Source organism: Syngnathus typhle, linkage group LG1, assembly GCF_033458585.1.
Source record: "Syngnathus typhle isolate RoL2023-S1 ecotype Sweden linkage group LG1, RoL_Styp_1.0, whole genome shotgun sequence".
NCBI lineage: Eukaryota > Metazoa > Chordata > Actinopteri > Syngnathiformes > Syngnathidae > Syngnathus > Syngnathus typhle.
In genome coordinates, this window is record NC_083738.1 from 21,113,449 (window position 1) to 21,128,045 (window position 14,597).

Consider the following 14,597-nt stretch of genomic DNA (forward strand, 5'->3'; position numbering starts at 1 on the left):
TCAGTGAAAGGAGCAATTTTGTTTGCCAGAGCTTCAATCAGTTTATTATGTTATTATGACGGTGATGTTTATAAGGCAAAACATTGTAAACATCCCGGAAATCATTCCAGCGGTGTGTGTTGAACTAAGCGGTTCAACAAGGCCGTGTTAATGTGTAGATTTTGATGTTTTACACCAGATGAGATCTAGATGAATATTTTATGGACCTCTCTATATCATTAGCTCATCATTAGTGGCTGAAAAGCCACCCGAGAGTTGCTTTAATGGAAACAAATGATTCACAGCGGTCTTTTCCTGCCCACCTGCAAATCGGCTTCCCACCAATCAGAGAGAAAGTGCATTAGCATTGATTTACAGTAACGTAGTTTCGGCTTCACGCTAATATTTCTTCTGAAAGGCTTACGCACCGTTTTGCAACCGGCGGAATTTGACCTGCCACCACACGCTGTGTGGTCCCTTGATTAAAAAACTAAAACTAAAATTAGAAACATGCTTCTTCGACTTCATTGGCAGAAGGTACAGTCGACCTGTGTATCCACCTGTTGCCGTTCATGTGTTGTGTTTTACAAAACAGGCCAATATTCTACACTACAAATACATTTATCATTATTTCCTTGTTTATACTTTTCTGTGAAAATGTTTCCTCAGCGGTGTGCTTTGAGAATGACTTTTTTGTGTCAAGGTTAATAGATTTGAATCCCAATTCTCTTTAAGCCCATTCGGTTTCAGTGTGTACTTGTAAATGAATGCAATATAAATAAAACGTGTTTTTTTTCCTTCATCTATGTTCAGTGAAAGGAGCTTAGATATTGCCCCAATTATGCAAACAGATGCTTTCACACTGGATTTGTCTCCACTGTCCCAATTACATACTTATTCCGACACAGATGCTTGTTTGCGACACAAACCAAAGCGCTCTTGTGCTTTTTTTTGTATATAAATGTGCTTGAATTCTTCTCCCATGTGAGTCATTTGATTTATACAGGAAGTCAAGCTATATGAATTTTGCTCCTCTGTAAGATCCAGTCTCCTATTTTTATTTTTCATTTTTTAATGGACAGCCAGCTGTCAGCCGGCCTCGCGTCTCCTGGAGTGGCTGCGACTTCCTCAGCAAATCGGAAGCGACATGCCTGACAGCTGAGCGTGGACTTTTGAGCGCACGGCCAAATGTCGCACGCTGTCAAAAGCACCCCCCCCTTGCTGCTTCCATAATGGGCTTCCAAATTAACCTAGCTCGAAAACCTTTTTTACATCCGTTTGAACATGTTCAACATCAAGGCGGCTGCAGTCAATGTGCAATAGTTTTTAACGGAAATTGCTTCCTGAGCTTCGAGTAATAGCTTTATTAGTTTTACATGAATCCCTTCGATTTAGTATGTATTTTTTGAGAGAGAAAATATGATAGAGAATGTTGGCCTTTTCTCGAACTGTAGTGGACAGAAGTGGAGTATCCATAATTTATAAAAAAAATTTAAACCACTCAGACAGACCTTTAACAAGGCTTATGCAGTTCGTAAAAAAATCTAACTCTAGAATTTGAGGGGGAAATCCAGTGATATAGCCCGCCCTACTACCAAGAGTAAATTGTTAGAAGTCAGAATTACGGGTCGCATGACATCACTCACGGTTGCTACAAGCTGAGGTTGAAAATAAACAAGCAACTGTAGTTTTCTAACAGCCGGTAATTTGTCCATTGGTGAGTGAAAACCACATTGGTTCATCCGAATTTTTCACTCGCTTCAATTTACTTTAAAGCGCTTACTACTCTCATCCCTCTTCATATCACATCCTGGACGCAATGTACTGGCTACAATGGGGTTGTTGGAAGCATGCTGCTCATAATGGTGCGAAATAACAAGCGTCTCCTGAGTACCGTATTTTCCGCACTATAAGGTGCACCAGATGAAAAGGCACACCTTCAATAAATGGCCCATTTTAAAACTTTGTCCATATATAAGGCCCACCGGATTATAAGGCGCGTAGAATAAATAACTCAACGTTGCTCAAACGTTAATGCAATCGCAATAAAGTAACACTCGAAATAGTGCAAACAATATATCAATAACTCAACGTTGCTCAAACGTTTATCACGCAACACACAAAATAAACACGCAAAGCTTACTTTAATAAGTTTGTCCTCATCCACGAATCCATATTGGTCCATATATAAGGCGCACCGGATTATAAATCGGCTTTTTAGAAAATTGGAAGTTTTTAGGTGTGCCTCGTAGTGCGGAAAATACGGTAATTGTTGTGGCCTAAAACACCAAAAATTAAAGAGAAAAATGAGTGTGCTAACTAGTAGGCTAGCAGGGCTAGCTAACCCAGCGGTTAGCTCGACTCTTGAGGCTTCTCTGTGAAATGTTTGTACAAGACATTAAGATGCTAATCAGCAAGATAAACACTACACTTTGTACATTAATAAAAAGTATTCTTGTGCAGTGATTAGTTCCATTGCCATTGTATAAATACCACCAATGTCGTAATGCACTCACAAGGTCAGGCCAGATGTGTACCGCGTGAGGTTATTTGAGTCGATATACACACCAAAAGAAAAGCGATAGTGGTAAAAGTGCACACAGAGGCGGTACTGAAGTGTCTGCTGACAGCTCTGTGACTTTGTCATATGAAAATATTTCATCTTCAAGTCATTGTAGCGCATGAAACCCATCTTAATTAGCAGGGATTTCATTTGAGCTTTGCGAAATTGCCTCCTTTCACAAGCAGACATCCCGTCCTTCCACATTACTGCACGTTTCTGTTCTCTTTTAATCACCGTTGTAAAGCAGTTCATGCATTCATGTCTTTCATACTTATTTCATTTATTAATACTTAATTTGGTGCCTGCCTTTGCGAAGAAATATTATTTGGGGAAATAAGGGGGCGTCACGATCCATTGATTTCCATGTTTTGGACTTATTCACTTGACACCCTATGTTGTCAAGTGTTGTCGCAAGGAGCAGTTTTATGTCTCTACTAATCCCCAAAATGCCTTTTCATGTCATTCTAACACTTGAGGGATGAAATAATCTTCTTAACTTATAGAGTGATATGTTTTAAATCCTTTTTGTGTCAAATTGCTCCACTTTTAACGTCCCACTGCGTATATACAGTATTACACCCCATTAACTGAGGTTTGTTCTTTCTGTCAGCGGCTTTGAAAATTGGGTACCATGATAGTATAGTTTAGTTCCGTCCATTGTCAGATGTAATATTTTTTAACTTTTTAAACCACTATTCATCATGATTAAAACTTGAACTTAATTATTTTATTTATTGCTGGAAAGATTTCTCTTTGATTATTTCTCATAGCACTTAGTAAAGAATATATTGATTAAAATAAGTATAAAATATCAAAATTCTACAAATCACGCATAACACAAAGTAGCACATCAATAATCTGAAACCTGGACAAATACTTATATTTGGTACTTGAATAAATTCTCAATAATAAAAATATCAACATAAATTTCAGAACGTTTTGCACAATGTTTTCAGTTTAATTACTTTTCGGAGTCACACAACGTTGTGTGACATGAGGCTAGGTGTGCAATAAGCTTCAATTCTCAAACCTCTTGTTGTTTAAGCTGTACATAATAATAATAATTAAAGTACCCTATTCTATCTAACCCATGCTGCACTATATCATACCTTCATGTAGTGGACTATGCCTTATTTATTTTTTCACCTGTGGGCCTCGAAATTTTGCTATGAAAAGGACCCAATATATAAATATATATAAAATGCATTATATGCTATACTACGGTTTCTGTTCAGTAAAAAAAACCTGAAAGAAATTGAAAGATGCTTGCGTTTCATAAGAAAGCGATACAATATATTTTCCTACTGAGTCAGCACATACAAATCCGTCACTTAAATCCATCGCAAAAATAAATTAGTGTGTGGATGGCATGTTTGTTTGGGGCAAATAATTCTCTCAGAGAAGATCTAACAACAAAAAAAAAGACTATAATCAATACAAATAGAGGGCACAATGTTACATTCAGCGACCCTCCCAAGTTGTGTACATGGTTTTATTTTATTAGCAGTAAAGCTGTTATGATTATTTAAACACACACATAGCACACACACTTCTCATTTCCACTTAGTCTTTCCAGGACAAAGAACTGCAATGGCACCTTGGAAATATAAATTAGTATGGGGACGGCATGTTCGCTTGGGGGCAAATTATTGCCACATGGAAAAGATAATCGAGTACGACGGATAATAAAATATGCGGTCGGAGGGCAAAACACAGGCAGCATGATGAAGAACAGTGGCGATGGAGGGTAACAGGAGGGAGGATGGCAATCGTTCAGGTTCATTTTCTAGAACGCTTGTCCTCATTAAAGGTTGCTGGAGCCTACCCGAACTGAATTTGTGAAGAAGGCGGGATAAACCGTGGGTTGGTCGTCAGTTGATCGCACATACTGGATAGGCAAACACTCACATTCTCACTGATGGCACAGTTAAGAGCAGTTCTTCTCAAAGTGGTGCCCTCGGAACAGTTACGTACGTATGTGCAATAAAAAAAAATTAATTGCATACCTACAAAATCCGACTGACAAACCAATTGGTCCGCCGTGTCCAAGGTAGAAAATTTAAATGATTGCATAAAGTCTGCTTTTATTTCAAGTAGAACAAAAGCCATATCATTTTTTATTATTTTTTTAGAATATTGCCGTCTTTTGTCATGCAAAAATAAAATGCCCGACATGAGAACAAAGTTATATTATTTTAATTCACTGGTTAAAATATGATGTTATTACTTCTTTCAACTTTTAATAATATATTATGGCTTTCTCTTAGAAAAAAACCCTTTTTTTTTTAATCTAATCTAATTTATTTTTCTTCATTTAAAAAGAAAACTATTCTCATAATATTAAGAGCCAACTTTTTCATTCCTGTGAACTTTGCCAGTACTCTTGGTACATAGTTCTGTTTCATTGGTGTTAGGGTCATGACTGGCTCCTTCCTAAAATTTCTTGAAATGAGTCCCTGGACCCAAAAGATTTATTTTTTTAATGAACCTAAAAAGCAAGTTTGTGGAATGTGCAGAGGAGCTCACGGTGTATAGAAATAACGCTGACCTTGCTTGTTTTAATTGACCAAGTAAACTGTCAAATCTGATGCAGATACAAATTCAGAATTTTTGGTTCTATTTTGTGGTCATATTGAGCTGGTGTTATTTCCTGAACATCATCCAGCATTTTGACTATGAATAGTGGCTTTAGTGTTTGTGTGTGTATCTCTTCCAGCTGCAAAGGGCTGCTTTGGTTTCATCCTCCTCAGAGCCAGCGCCCGCCAAGGGGCGCCCGCCAGATTAGCACAGCGCGCCAACCTCCACTAACCCAGATCCCAAACACCAGCCGAGAGCTTACATTGACTCAGCAAAAATGCCGGTTTCCACTTCCACCGAGTGGATATTTCAACAGCTGGCTGCCAAACTGTGTTATTGTTGACTTGGCATTTATTTGCTCAAGATTTAAATGAGAGTTTAACACCTCCAGTGGAGGCCAGCTGACTATTTCCGGGCGTCCATATCTGAGCTTGGCACCTCTTTTTGGACGGCGCTCAATGGTTTTTAACGCTTGTGTGCAGCGTTTTAACTGGGTGTAAAAGCATTACAAAGTGTTGTGGGCTCTCGCTGGCTGACAGAAGGATGTGTTTCGCAATTACTGTGTGGAATTAGTTCCATTTCAGTACAATCGCGCCATCTGTCACTGCGGATGAATATCTTACTAGGCTCTCTGGGAAAGAAATGTCCCATTAGGACGATGTGTTCATTGAACGCAATATGGGCAAAAGACTCAAATGCAAGCTGAGACTCGAAGCAACCACCCAGCTCAAGTAGTTCCAGTCAATAAATGAAAATTAACAGTAGAAGTACTGATACTTGTGGAAAGGGCAAATATAACATTTGGCAAACACAGGCAATTGTCTGGACCGTTGGGATTTACAGAGGTACCCAAATGTCTCGTTTAAAACTGATTTCTTTGATTTCAACAAAATGTTATTTTTTATAGTCTTAATTTACAGGCTTAACGACTCATAAAAAAAAAAAAAAAAATGTTTGCCCATCCATTCTCATGAAATAAACTCTCTTTTTAAAAGCAATATTTTGGCGTCCTTGTGTCAAGGAACTTAGTTAAGGAGCTTCATTTTGACAAAACTAGTACTTTGCTTCCATCTGATAGCATGTTGGTACTAAGGAACTATGTGGAAATGAGTTGAGGAGCTTCATTTTGACAACAGTTGTGCTTTGTGGATTTTCACTTTTTTGTTGTTTGCGCCATGCAAGCCTTGGTAAATATTTTTGATTGACAAAATGTTTTTTTTTTTCCTCCAAATGTCACGGAAAAAACAAATACATCAAGATACCTGTAAGATCTACTCAAATAAAATTCTCACCACTAAAACAACTATTACAAAGATAGTGTTCAAGCACATTGTTTTTTTTTATTGCTATTGTGACAATGTTTTTAAACCTAATAAAACATTTTTGGGATTAGTTTAACAGTTAATGAACAATTATTGATCATGTCATTTCAAAACCATGAGCTCAGGCTTTTGGCCAGATTTTTTTTTTTTTATTCAGACTATTTGTAGCTGTAGGAGTCTTTTTGTCTCCTCTCCTTCCTCTTTGCATTCTTAAAGTGGCTCAAAATTTCTTTGTCCAGCCTTGCAAGTAATGTCCACACTCAGTTAGCCTTAGTGACAGCATTAACAATGCGGATCCAATCGGCTTTAGGAGGTGGTTGCCGCTAAGTTTGGGAAGTTTGTCACATTGGGAAATAAATGCTTTTCATTTGCACAGCTCCAGTAATGAGCATCAATCAATGGATACGTATCTAAGCCGCAGTCTACCTTCATTCAGATCCGTATCGCCATACTGGCGTGGTGATGATGGCATCATCCGATACTTTGTTTGCGCTGTGCGACGTCCCCTGTCTTTTTTTTTTTTTTTACTTTTGTCTGCTCTGAAAGACTGTGACCGCCTTCTGGAGGCTGCGACTCAACTTGCTTTTGATAATTTTTTTATAGGCAAAAACATCTTTAAAAAAATAAATAAAAATCTCTGCATCAGTGTTAGCAACCTTGCATTCAAAGTAGCAGAGGGATGAGATGCGCGAAGGAATGAATGAAAAGATAAATAAATAAATAAAATGAAACTTTTTTTTTAATGGGTAATATAGCATTGTATAAGACTAAGTGTTTTTGTATTCTATTAGGCACTTTTAAGTACCTTTTTTTTAATGTACTTTAGGGGTCAAATCAGTAACTATATTTTTCCCAGCGTATTGAGACTTCTACTAAAATGCATACACCTTTTACCATCTCTGCCAAATATTGACACAAATCCAATATGCATCGTAGGTATACCGATGCGAATGAAGCAGAAACACACCATTGTAAACAGAGGACCCTCTGTTATGTGTATTGAATTGAAAGATCGATTCTTCCAAACAAAGCGAGTCAAGTGAAGTGGAAAAGTCCTTTCTTTCCTATCGACTTTCCTATTGGAATTCATGACACAATATTCAGTGAGCTCCATTGCTGTTGTCTTGCATTTCTATTTTTCTGCAAAGAGAAACTTCTTTGAACAATAATTGTGTCATTGCAATTGGGCAAAAAATCTTCAAATAGGTGAGAATGTTTTCACTTTCAAGCTCACATTTACACCCATGAACAATATAAAAGCAGGAGAGGTAGCCTGCACAAGACAAGATTTGAAGCCAGAACTGTTGGGCAGACATGCTATTATGTTCTACCAATTATTATATAATGAGGCTATTAGCTGTCAACTGAACCAGATGTACTTATTGCATCTCTTTGTAGAGGCATGTCTGTATTGTAATGCGAGGGAAATCCCTGCTGTCTTTCTTTAAGTGACGCTGTACATGCGCTTGGCTGAGCAACGTCGCATCCAATCATGCTTATGAATATCAAATCATGTGTAACTCATGTTGGCAAGACCAGACCCATTTTGGGTTGGTACATGCCTGCATGATGCATGTCTACGAGATGTGGCTCTGACATATGATGATTTCTGCACATCCTTTTCAAGACTATGATTGCTTTGAATGTTGTCCATCACAAAGTGGAGACAAATTAGTGTTGAGTATTTTTGCACGAGTCGAGTAAAAGAACAAAGTTATGCTCTAAATAATTACCGTAATTTTCGGACTATAAGTCGCGTTTTTTTTTCATAGTTTGGGTGGGGGGCGACTTATACTCAGGAGCGACTTATGTACATATATATGTTTTTTTTTCACTTTTTTGGGCATTTTATGGCTGGTGCGACTTATACTCCGGTGCGACTTATAGTCCGAAAATTACGGTACAGTGACATTGTGTGCAGTCATGTGACTGGCTGACTGCATTTGATTGGTGAATGGGGGCGAAAGCCATTCGTTACATTGGATAGACAAAACACAGTGACATTGACGCAGGCAGAATTTTTTTTCGACGGATAAAAAAAACAGAAAAAAGTATGCCGTTCAGCCCATTTTTTTTACTTTGACCTGTGAGCAGAAATTTGAACTTAGAAGTCTGTCAATTGAAGTCTACTGTCAAACATAACCTAAAACTAAAGAGAATTACAAATAACTTTGCTAGTGGAATGCTAGCAAACAACTCAACATGTCACAGGCTAACAAATAACACCGGTCTCTCTCGGTTTTATAACTTTAAGTAACCACTGTTGATACACAAATGATGGGGCAACACATGTGGACAGACAATACTCACGGAGATTTTTTTTTTTATCCCTTATGAAAAATGACTACCAGTAATAATGATGCGGTTTAGTGATGTAGTTGTGTACTTGTGTCTGTATTACATCACCCTGAAGGGGCAGGAGTGTCAATTGAAGCAAGACTTATTGCCAACTGTTGGTATTTGAATTCTCTTCAATTGTAAAAGCCGAGTTGAGGTGGAAGTGTTTTTTTTGTGACAAGCGCAGTATCAAAATGAAACACACTTGTATCTCAAGATACATACCACTCTATAATCTACGTGGCAAGCCTATTAATCACTTCATCATACCACTGAATTATTAATGCGTTTAATTAGTAACACATTTACCATCCTTTGTTAGATCTAACGGGAATAACAATGGATTTACATCCTGATTCGTCATTTCCAATCCAAACAATCCCGACGTGCTTGTCTTTTGCGTTTACTCACAAAGCAAACACTCCAAGAGGCTTTAAGTGATTTTTTTTCTGGTTCGGCTAAGTGACTGCGAGGAAGCAGCAGGTTGTGATTCAAGCACTCAGCCTACTGCTGATTCATGCGCCCAACTTAGCCGCATTAGAAGGAGCTGTCTGAGGAAGAGAAGGCACGGCAGGAAGTCAGGAAATGACGAGAGACCGCAACCACACGATGAACTGTTGATTCACGGAAACTAAAAATAAATGAAATCCAATCAGGGTGATGGTCGGAAGAGCGAATGGCTGGAAGAAGATGAGCAGGAGGATGAAAAAAAGCACAGGAGTAGGTTGGTGCGATGAATGCTGGTCTCCGCTCATTCATACGCCGGTTGCTTTGGTTTGCTGTGGACACGGCAACCCAAAATTAATCTTTTTTTTTTTTTACCACTTTCAGTGGGCGCATGACAATTTGTTTATAAATAAATTGATTTCATCATGTACCCTCGTCAAATTCACAAACTGTATGTTAGTTTTTCAAAGACAAACCATCGATAGCGATCGTGGTTATCGATCGTGAAATATAATGGCTCAAAAGAAGAAAATGGAGCGGAAATATCTCCTACTGCCCTCTACACCACTTCACAAGTGTTTGTCCTTTCCGTCACCTCCATCAAGGGGATTGCACCTCTTCGAGTTTAGCCTCACAACCTCTCACTTTTTTAAAGTGTGCAAAGAAAGACCCTTTATTTATTTATTTTATTGTTATGTGAGAAAAAAACAAAACAATAACCGCCTATGAGATGTTACAAATCACTTCATATTAACTGAATGCGTTGCATGAAGTTTGTTGTCTGTGCTGCAGACTTCGTTCAAAGTTTTACTCCTTTAGGGATTTATTAGGAGAGTGAAACATTCTCTTCGACATGAGCAGATAAGCTCGCTTGGATCAACTGTGTTTTGCCTAATTCTACAGATAGGGAGGAAATGTGGTTAGAAAAGCATACTAGCACACTTTAATGAACAAAATATGTTGGTTTGAGAGAAGACTTGAATTGATTGGAAAGATTTTTTATTTTTATACCAAATCAGCCATACCAGGGGCAACAATCATAACAGCAACTTTATCGAAGGCTTCACAACTAGATTTTAAGAGTCTTGTGTTCTTTTTTTCTTTCTGTGTCCGTATGTCCATGCATCCTCAGCTCCAGGGCGGCCCTCGTGGCCGGGATGCCACTGCGTGCCGTGCCAGTCGGCAGTGGACGGTGAGGCCCAGGAGGAAGGGGCCGAGTGCAGGCGTCTGAGGGGGGGCAGCCCGCACCAGGCCGGGGACATGAACCTCTGCTGGCATGAGATCAAACGCAAGTCGCACAATATCCGGTAAGGGAACGATCACGTGTAATAAATGGGATCTTGATGACAGAAGGATGATTGGAATTGTGCCTTTTCCATAACATGCCCCATGCACATGCTTGTAATGGACTAGAAGCTAATGAGTGTAACATTTCTATATCACGGCCAAGTGTGTGTGCGCCTGTGTGTGTTTTCCATTTACTCCCCGCCAAGTCAACTTATTCATCATTGATAGTAAACTAATGCTGCCTGTATTGTGTTCATGATTGCTCGCGTGCCAAACGATGAGACGCCACTCACGTTGCTCCCTAATGCTTAACTGGAGACCGTCCAGGCTTTGCCTCATCGTTTCCGACCCTCCGACTCCACTCTGTTCAGACAATTGCACCCCCACCTCCCACTTAATGGCTTACTTGACCCCGGCAGGTCTAATGTGGAATAGGGAGGATGGCGGGGGCAGGACACTTGTGAAATTGGTTAAGACAGTTTCCCCTGCAGCTTCTATGTAATTAGATCAGCAAGTAGGAGAGGGTCAGTGGCGGGTTGGGGGGGGATACAACGGTGAATTGATAAGGAGGGCCGGCAAGAGGGAGGGAATGAGTAAAAGGCGCAAAGGCAGATGTTACTAAATCATCCCAGAGAGAGATGCAGGAAAAAAGGGAGGTAAGTAAAAAGAATGAGTGAATGAGGAAGAGGTAACCTTGAGAGGAAAGTGTGTTTTTATGTAGGATAGGACTTTGCTTTGTAATTGCTTCCCCGACGTTGATCGACAGCCTGTTGAGCCTCTGCCTCAATAAAAGTCACCTCCCTGTTATTCCTGTGGCAGATCATGACAAACTTTTTATACTCAATACCATCTCAGGAAATGCGTAACTCTTCAACAACCACCTTAATAGCTAACTTTGAAATGTGTAATGTAAATTACAATGAATACAATTTGTAAAAAAAAAAATATATATATATATATATACACCTTTTTTCTTTCTATCTATAGTCTCATTATTATAGGATGTAAGTCCTATTTATGGAGAACACAAACCCATTTTTTAAATAGCCCTGTTTCCTTGAGCAAAATGTTTTTTTTTAAATATAAAAGGCATAATATGGCAATAAAATTATAGTTTTGAAATTTGCTAAATAACTTTTCCCTCCAAAAAATTTGACGACGGCTTTTTTCTCCTTTGGTATCTTGTGCATTGGCCTGGAATTAAATTGAACTTCACCTGCAACTTCTCGCAACTTCCAAAATTGAGTGGGAAAAGGCGCCTTTTTGCATTTTCTTGGGTGGCAGGTGGAATTGGCGCATAGAGATAAGAGTGAAGCTGAAAGATATGCACTGTTTATGCATGGCATGGAACTTATCAGTGTAACACAGTGTCACTTTGCTAATTGGACTCTGAAATGATAACAAAAGGTTGGCAGTGTGATCACTTTTTTTGATGTTTAATGCGGAAAGAAGGCCAACTCATTAAATGACACACGTGCAAACATGAACACACACACACGCACACACACATAGAATGAGAAGCACGTGACTGACTTTTACAACACTGGCAACACATTGCTGTGCGTTTGTTGTATATTGCAGAGTTAAGTTTTTATTCTTACTACTGAAAAAGTTGCACATCGTAGATAACACGATGTAACTGTGTGTGTGTGTGTGTGTGTGTGTGTGTGTGTGTGTGTGTGTGTGTGTGCGTGCGTGCTTGTGTAAAATGACATTATAGACAGCAAGGGACAAACATCTATCTGCCAATTTACATACCCAAGCATTAAACAATTCAGAGCACCCAAGGCACTTGTTGTTCCAGGAAAATAATTGGTTGCCATTGTATCAATCTAATCTCACTTTAGAGTAATATCATCATTACTGCAAACTGCTGGTGAAAACAAATTTGGGGACTTGCATTGCTTCCTGTGTTCTAATCACGGCCACATTGACGCATGGACACGTCTTTGGTGTCACACAGTGAGCTGCCTAATGAATGTTTGCGCATGGCTCAGATTCTTGCAGACAGACGACCACCCACACCCAATGTCCGTCTGAGTAATGAGGTGGCACTTCAGGCCCGCTTGTCGTCACACTCTGCCTTCTGTATTTAGCCATTCGCTAGTATCGCTTGGTTACTTCTTTCCTTCCTTCCTTCCTTCCTTGTTCTGATCATGGTTTAGGGGGGGGAAGCCCTTGGGGGCTTTGGTGTCCCCATTTTCTCAGCATCATCTCTGGGCAAGCTCCTGTGTTGTGTCTGCAGGATAAACAGATCAATTTGAGATGTTTGTGTTGTTTCTATTGTCCAAGGTTAGTGGCTTAAGAAAACAAAACAGGTGAATACCAGGCAAGGCAGTTTGCACTGTATGGGGAAGAAGCAATTTCCAAAAATTCAGCACGTGCCTTTTATTTTATTTTATTTTACATATGAATTTACCAACGGCGTCTCGGTGGGGCACTGGGTAGCACGTCCGCCTCACAGTTAGGAGGGTGCGGGTTCGATTCCACCTCCGGCCCTCCCTGTGTGGAGTTTGCATGTTCTCCCCGGGCCCGCGTGGGTTTTCTCCGGGCACTCCGGTTTCCTCCCACATCCCAAAAACATGCTTGGTAGGTCGACTGAAGACTCCAAATTGTCCCTAGGTGTGAGTGCGAGTGCAAATGGGTGTTTGTCTCTGTGTGCCCTGCGATTGGCTGGCAACCAGTTCAGGGTGTCCCCCGCCTTACTGCCTGATGACGGCTGGGATAGGCTCCAGCACTCCCGCGACCCCCGTGGGGACTAAGCGGTTCAGAAAATGGATGGATGGATAAATTTACTACCAAGTTAGCTTAATTTTAAACTGCGTCATGTTCGTAAAGTGGGATCCTGGTTATGTCGTGAATCTTACAATTATTCAGCCAGAACCAAGAATTTCTTTTTTTAACTTGTAAGTTGCTCACTTTCAGTCCAATTTTTATTCTCATTGCAACATCTGCAAATTATCTCAGAGATGAGTAATGGGGAATAAAAGTCAAAGATTTGAGTTACAGCAGTGATTGACAACGATCAACAAAACGTTTAGTTCCCGCTCTCAATGCTGTGCGTGCCATGTTTGGAATTGCCTTGTAATTGCCAAGAAATCATCTTTTCAGCCTGTTTGAGTCGAGCTATACTTTCATCGGTGTTGAATAACACGCTTGTGTTCATTCTCATCTGCAACTGATTGCCATGGAAAGTCATTCCCGTGGTGCAAGGTTGACTGCCAATGAATGGCACGGGTGGAATTTATTAATTTGAGTCCCTCGCGCCATGATTAACAATTTATCTTTGCATGTCATTTGCTTAATTTTATATGTTAATTTTCTCATTATGCTCGCAGTGTCATTTTAGAGCCGTCGCCATTCAGGGTAAATGTAAATTGCTTATTTCGGATTCCATTTGGCCATCAGTTGTGGTAGCTCATCAAACAACATTTTTCAGTTGTGAAGGGAACAAAACAGCCTCGTGAGCGTTGTTGTCACTCAGCAAATGGATTTCCCGCAAATCTCAGGAAGGCGGCGGCAGCGTAATAGAGACGCTTCGGGCCAGGCATCGGTTACACTCGTGATGCACAACAAAGCACCGTTTCCCAAACCGGCCCAACGTAATCGTAAGAGAAAACGTTTCTTCTGTAGATGACACACAAAAGTGCTGACCGACGATGTCATCAGAAATGCATTTTACAAATGGACCAGCGGGGACTTGCACATGTCGACGCAGACAAGCGTGTGACTGCTGCTGTCAAGCATGCAATCAAGTCGAGCATGAAAAAGGCCAGTCAGCGCTGTTGCATTGAATGATCTGCAAACACTTATGATAATAGTGTGAAACTGATGCAGGATGTGTTAAAACTGCCAGACCAAACTAGTGTCCCCGGGCCCATGGGGGGGGGGGGGGGGGGGGGGGTGAACTGTATTTTGGAGCTTTTCCCAAAATGATCATTTTAAGAGGCATTCATCATCAAATCTTTAAATAACATCCTATTATGTTTGTAGATCAACAAGCTATAAAGAGTTCAAACCTCCATTCCTAGTTAGAATTGGCTTCAAAATGGATAAGTAACATTGATTTTAATCACTGAATTGCC

General features: G+C 40.0%; 1 protein-coding gene across 1 annotated transcript in view; it reads left to right on the forward strand.

Annotated features, from left to right (window-relative positions):
* The window catches only part of drp2 (dystrophin related protein 2), a 78,484-nt gene that overhangs the window by 14,346 nt on the left and 49,541 nt on the right, over positions 1 to 14,597 (forward strand). Inside the window, exon 2 of the mRNA XM_061290863.1 lies at positions 10,358 to 10,532. Coding sequence (XP_061146847.1) covers positions 10,486 to 10,532 — 47 coding nt within the window. The 5' untranslated portion in view covers positions 10,358 to 10,485. The remainder of the gene's footprint in view (positions 1 to 10,357; positions 10,533 to 14,597) is intronic.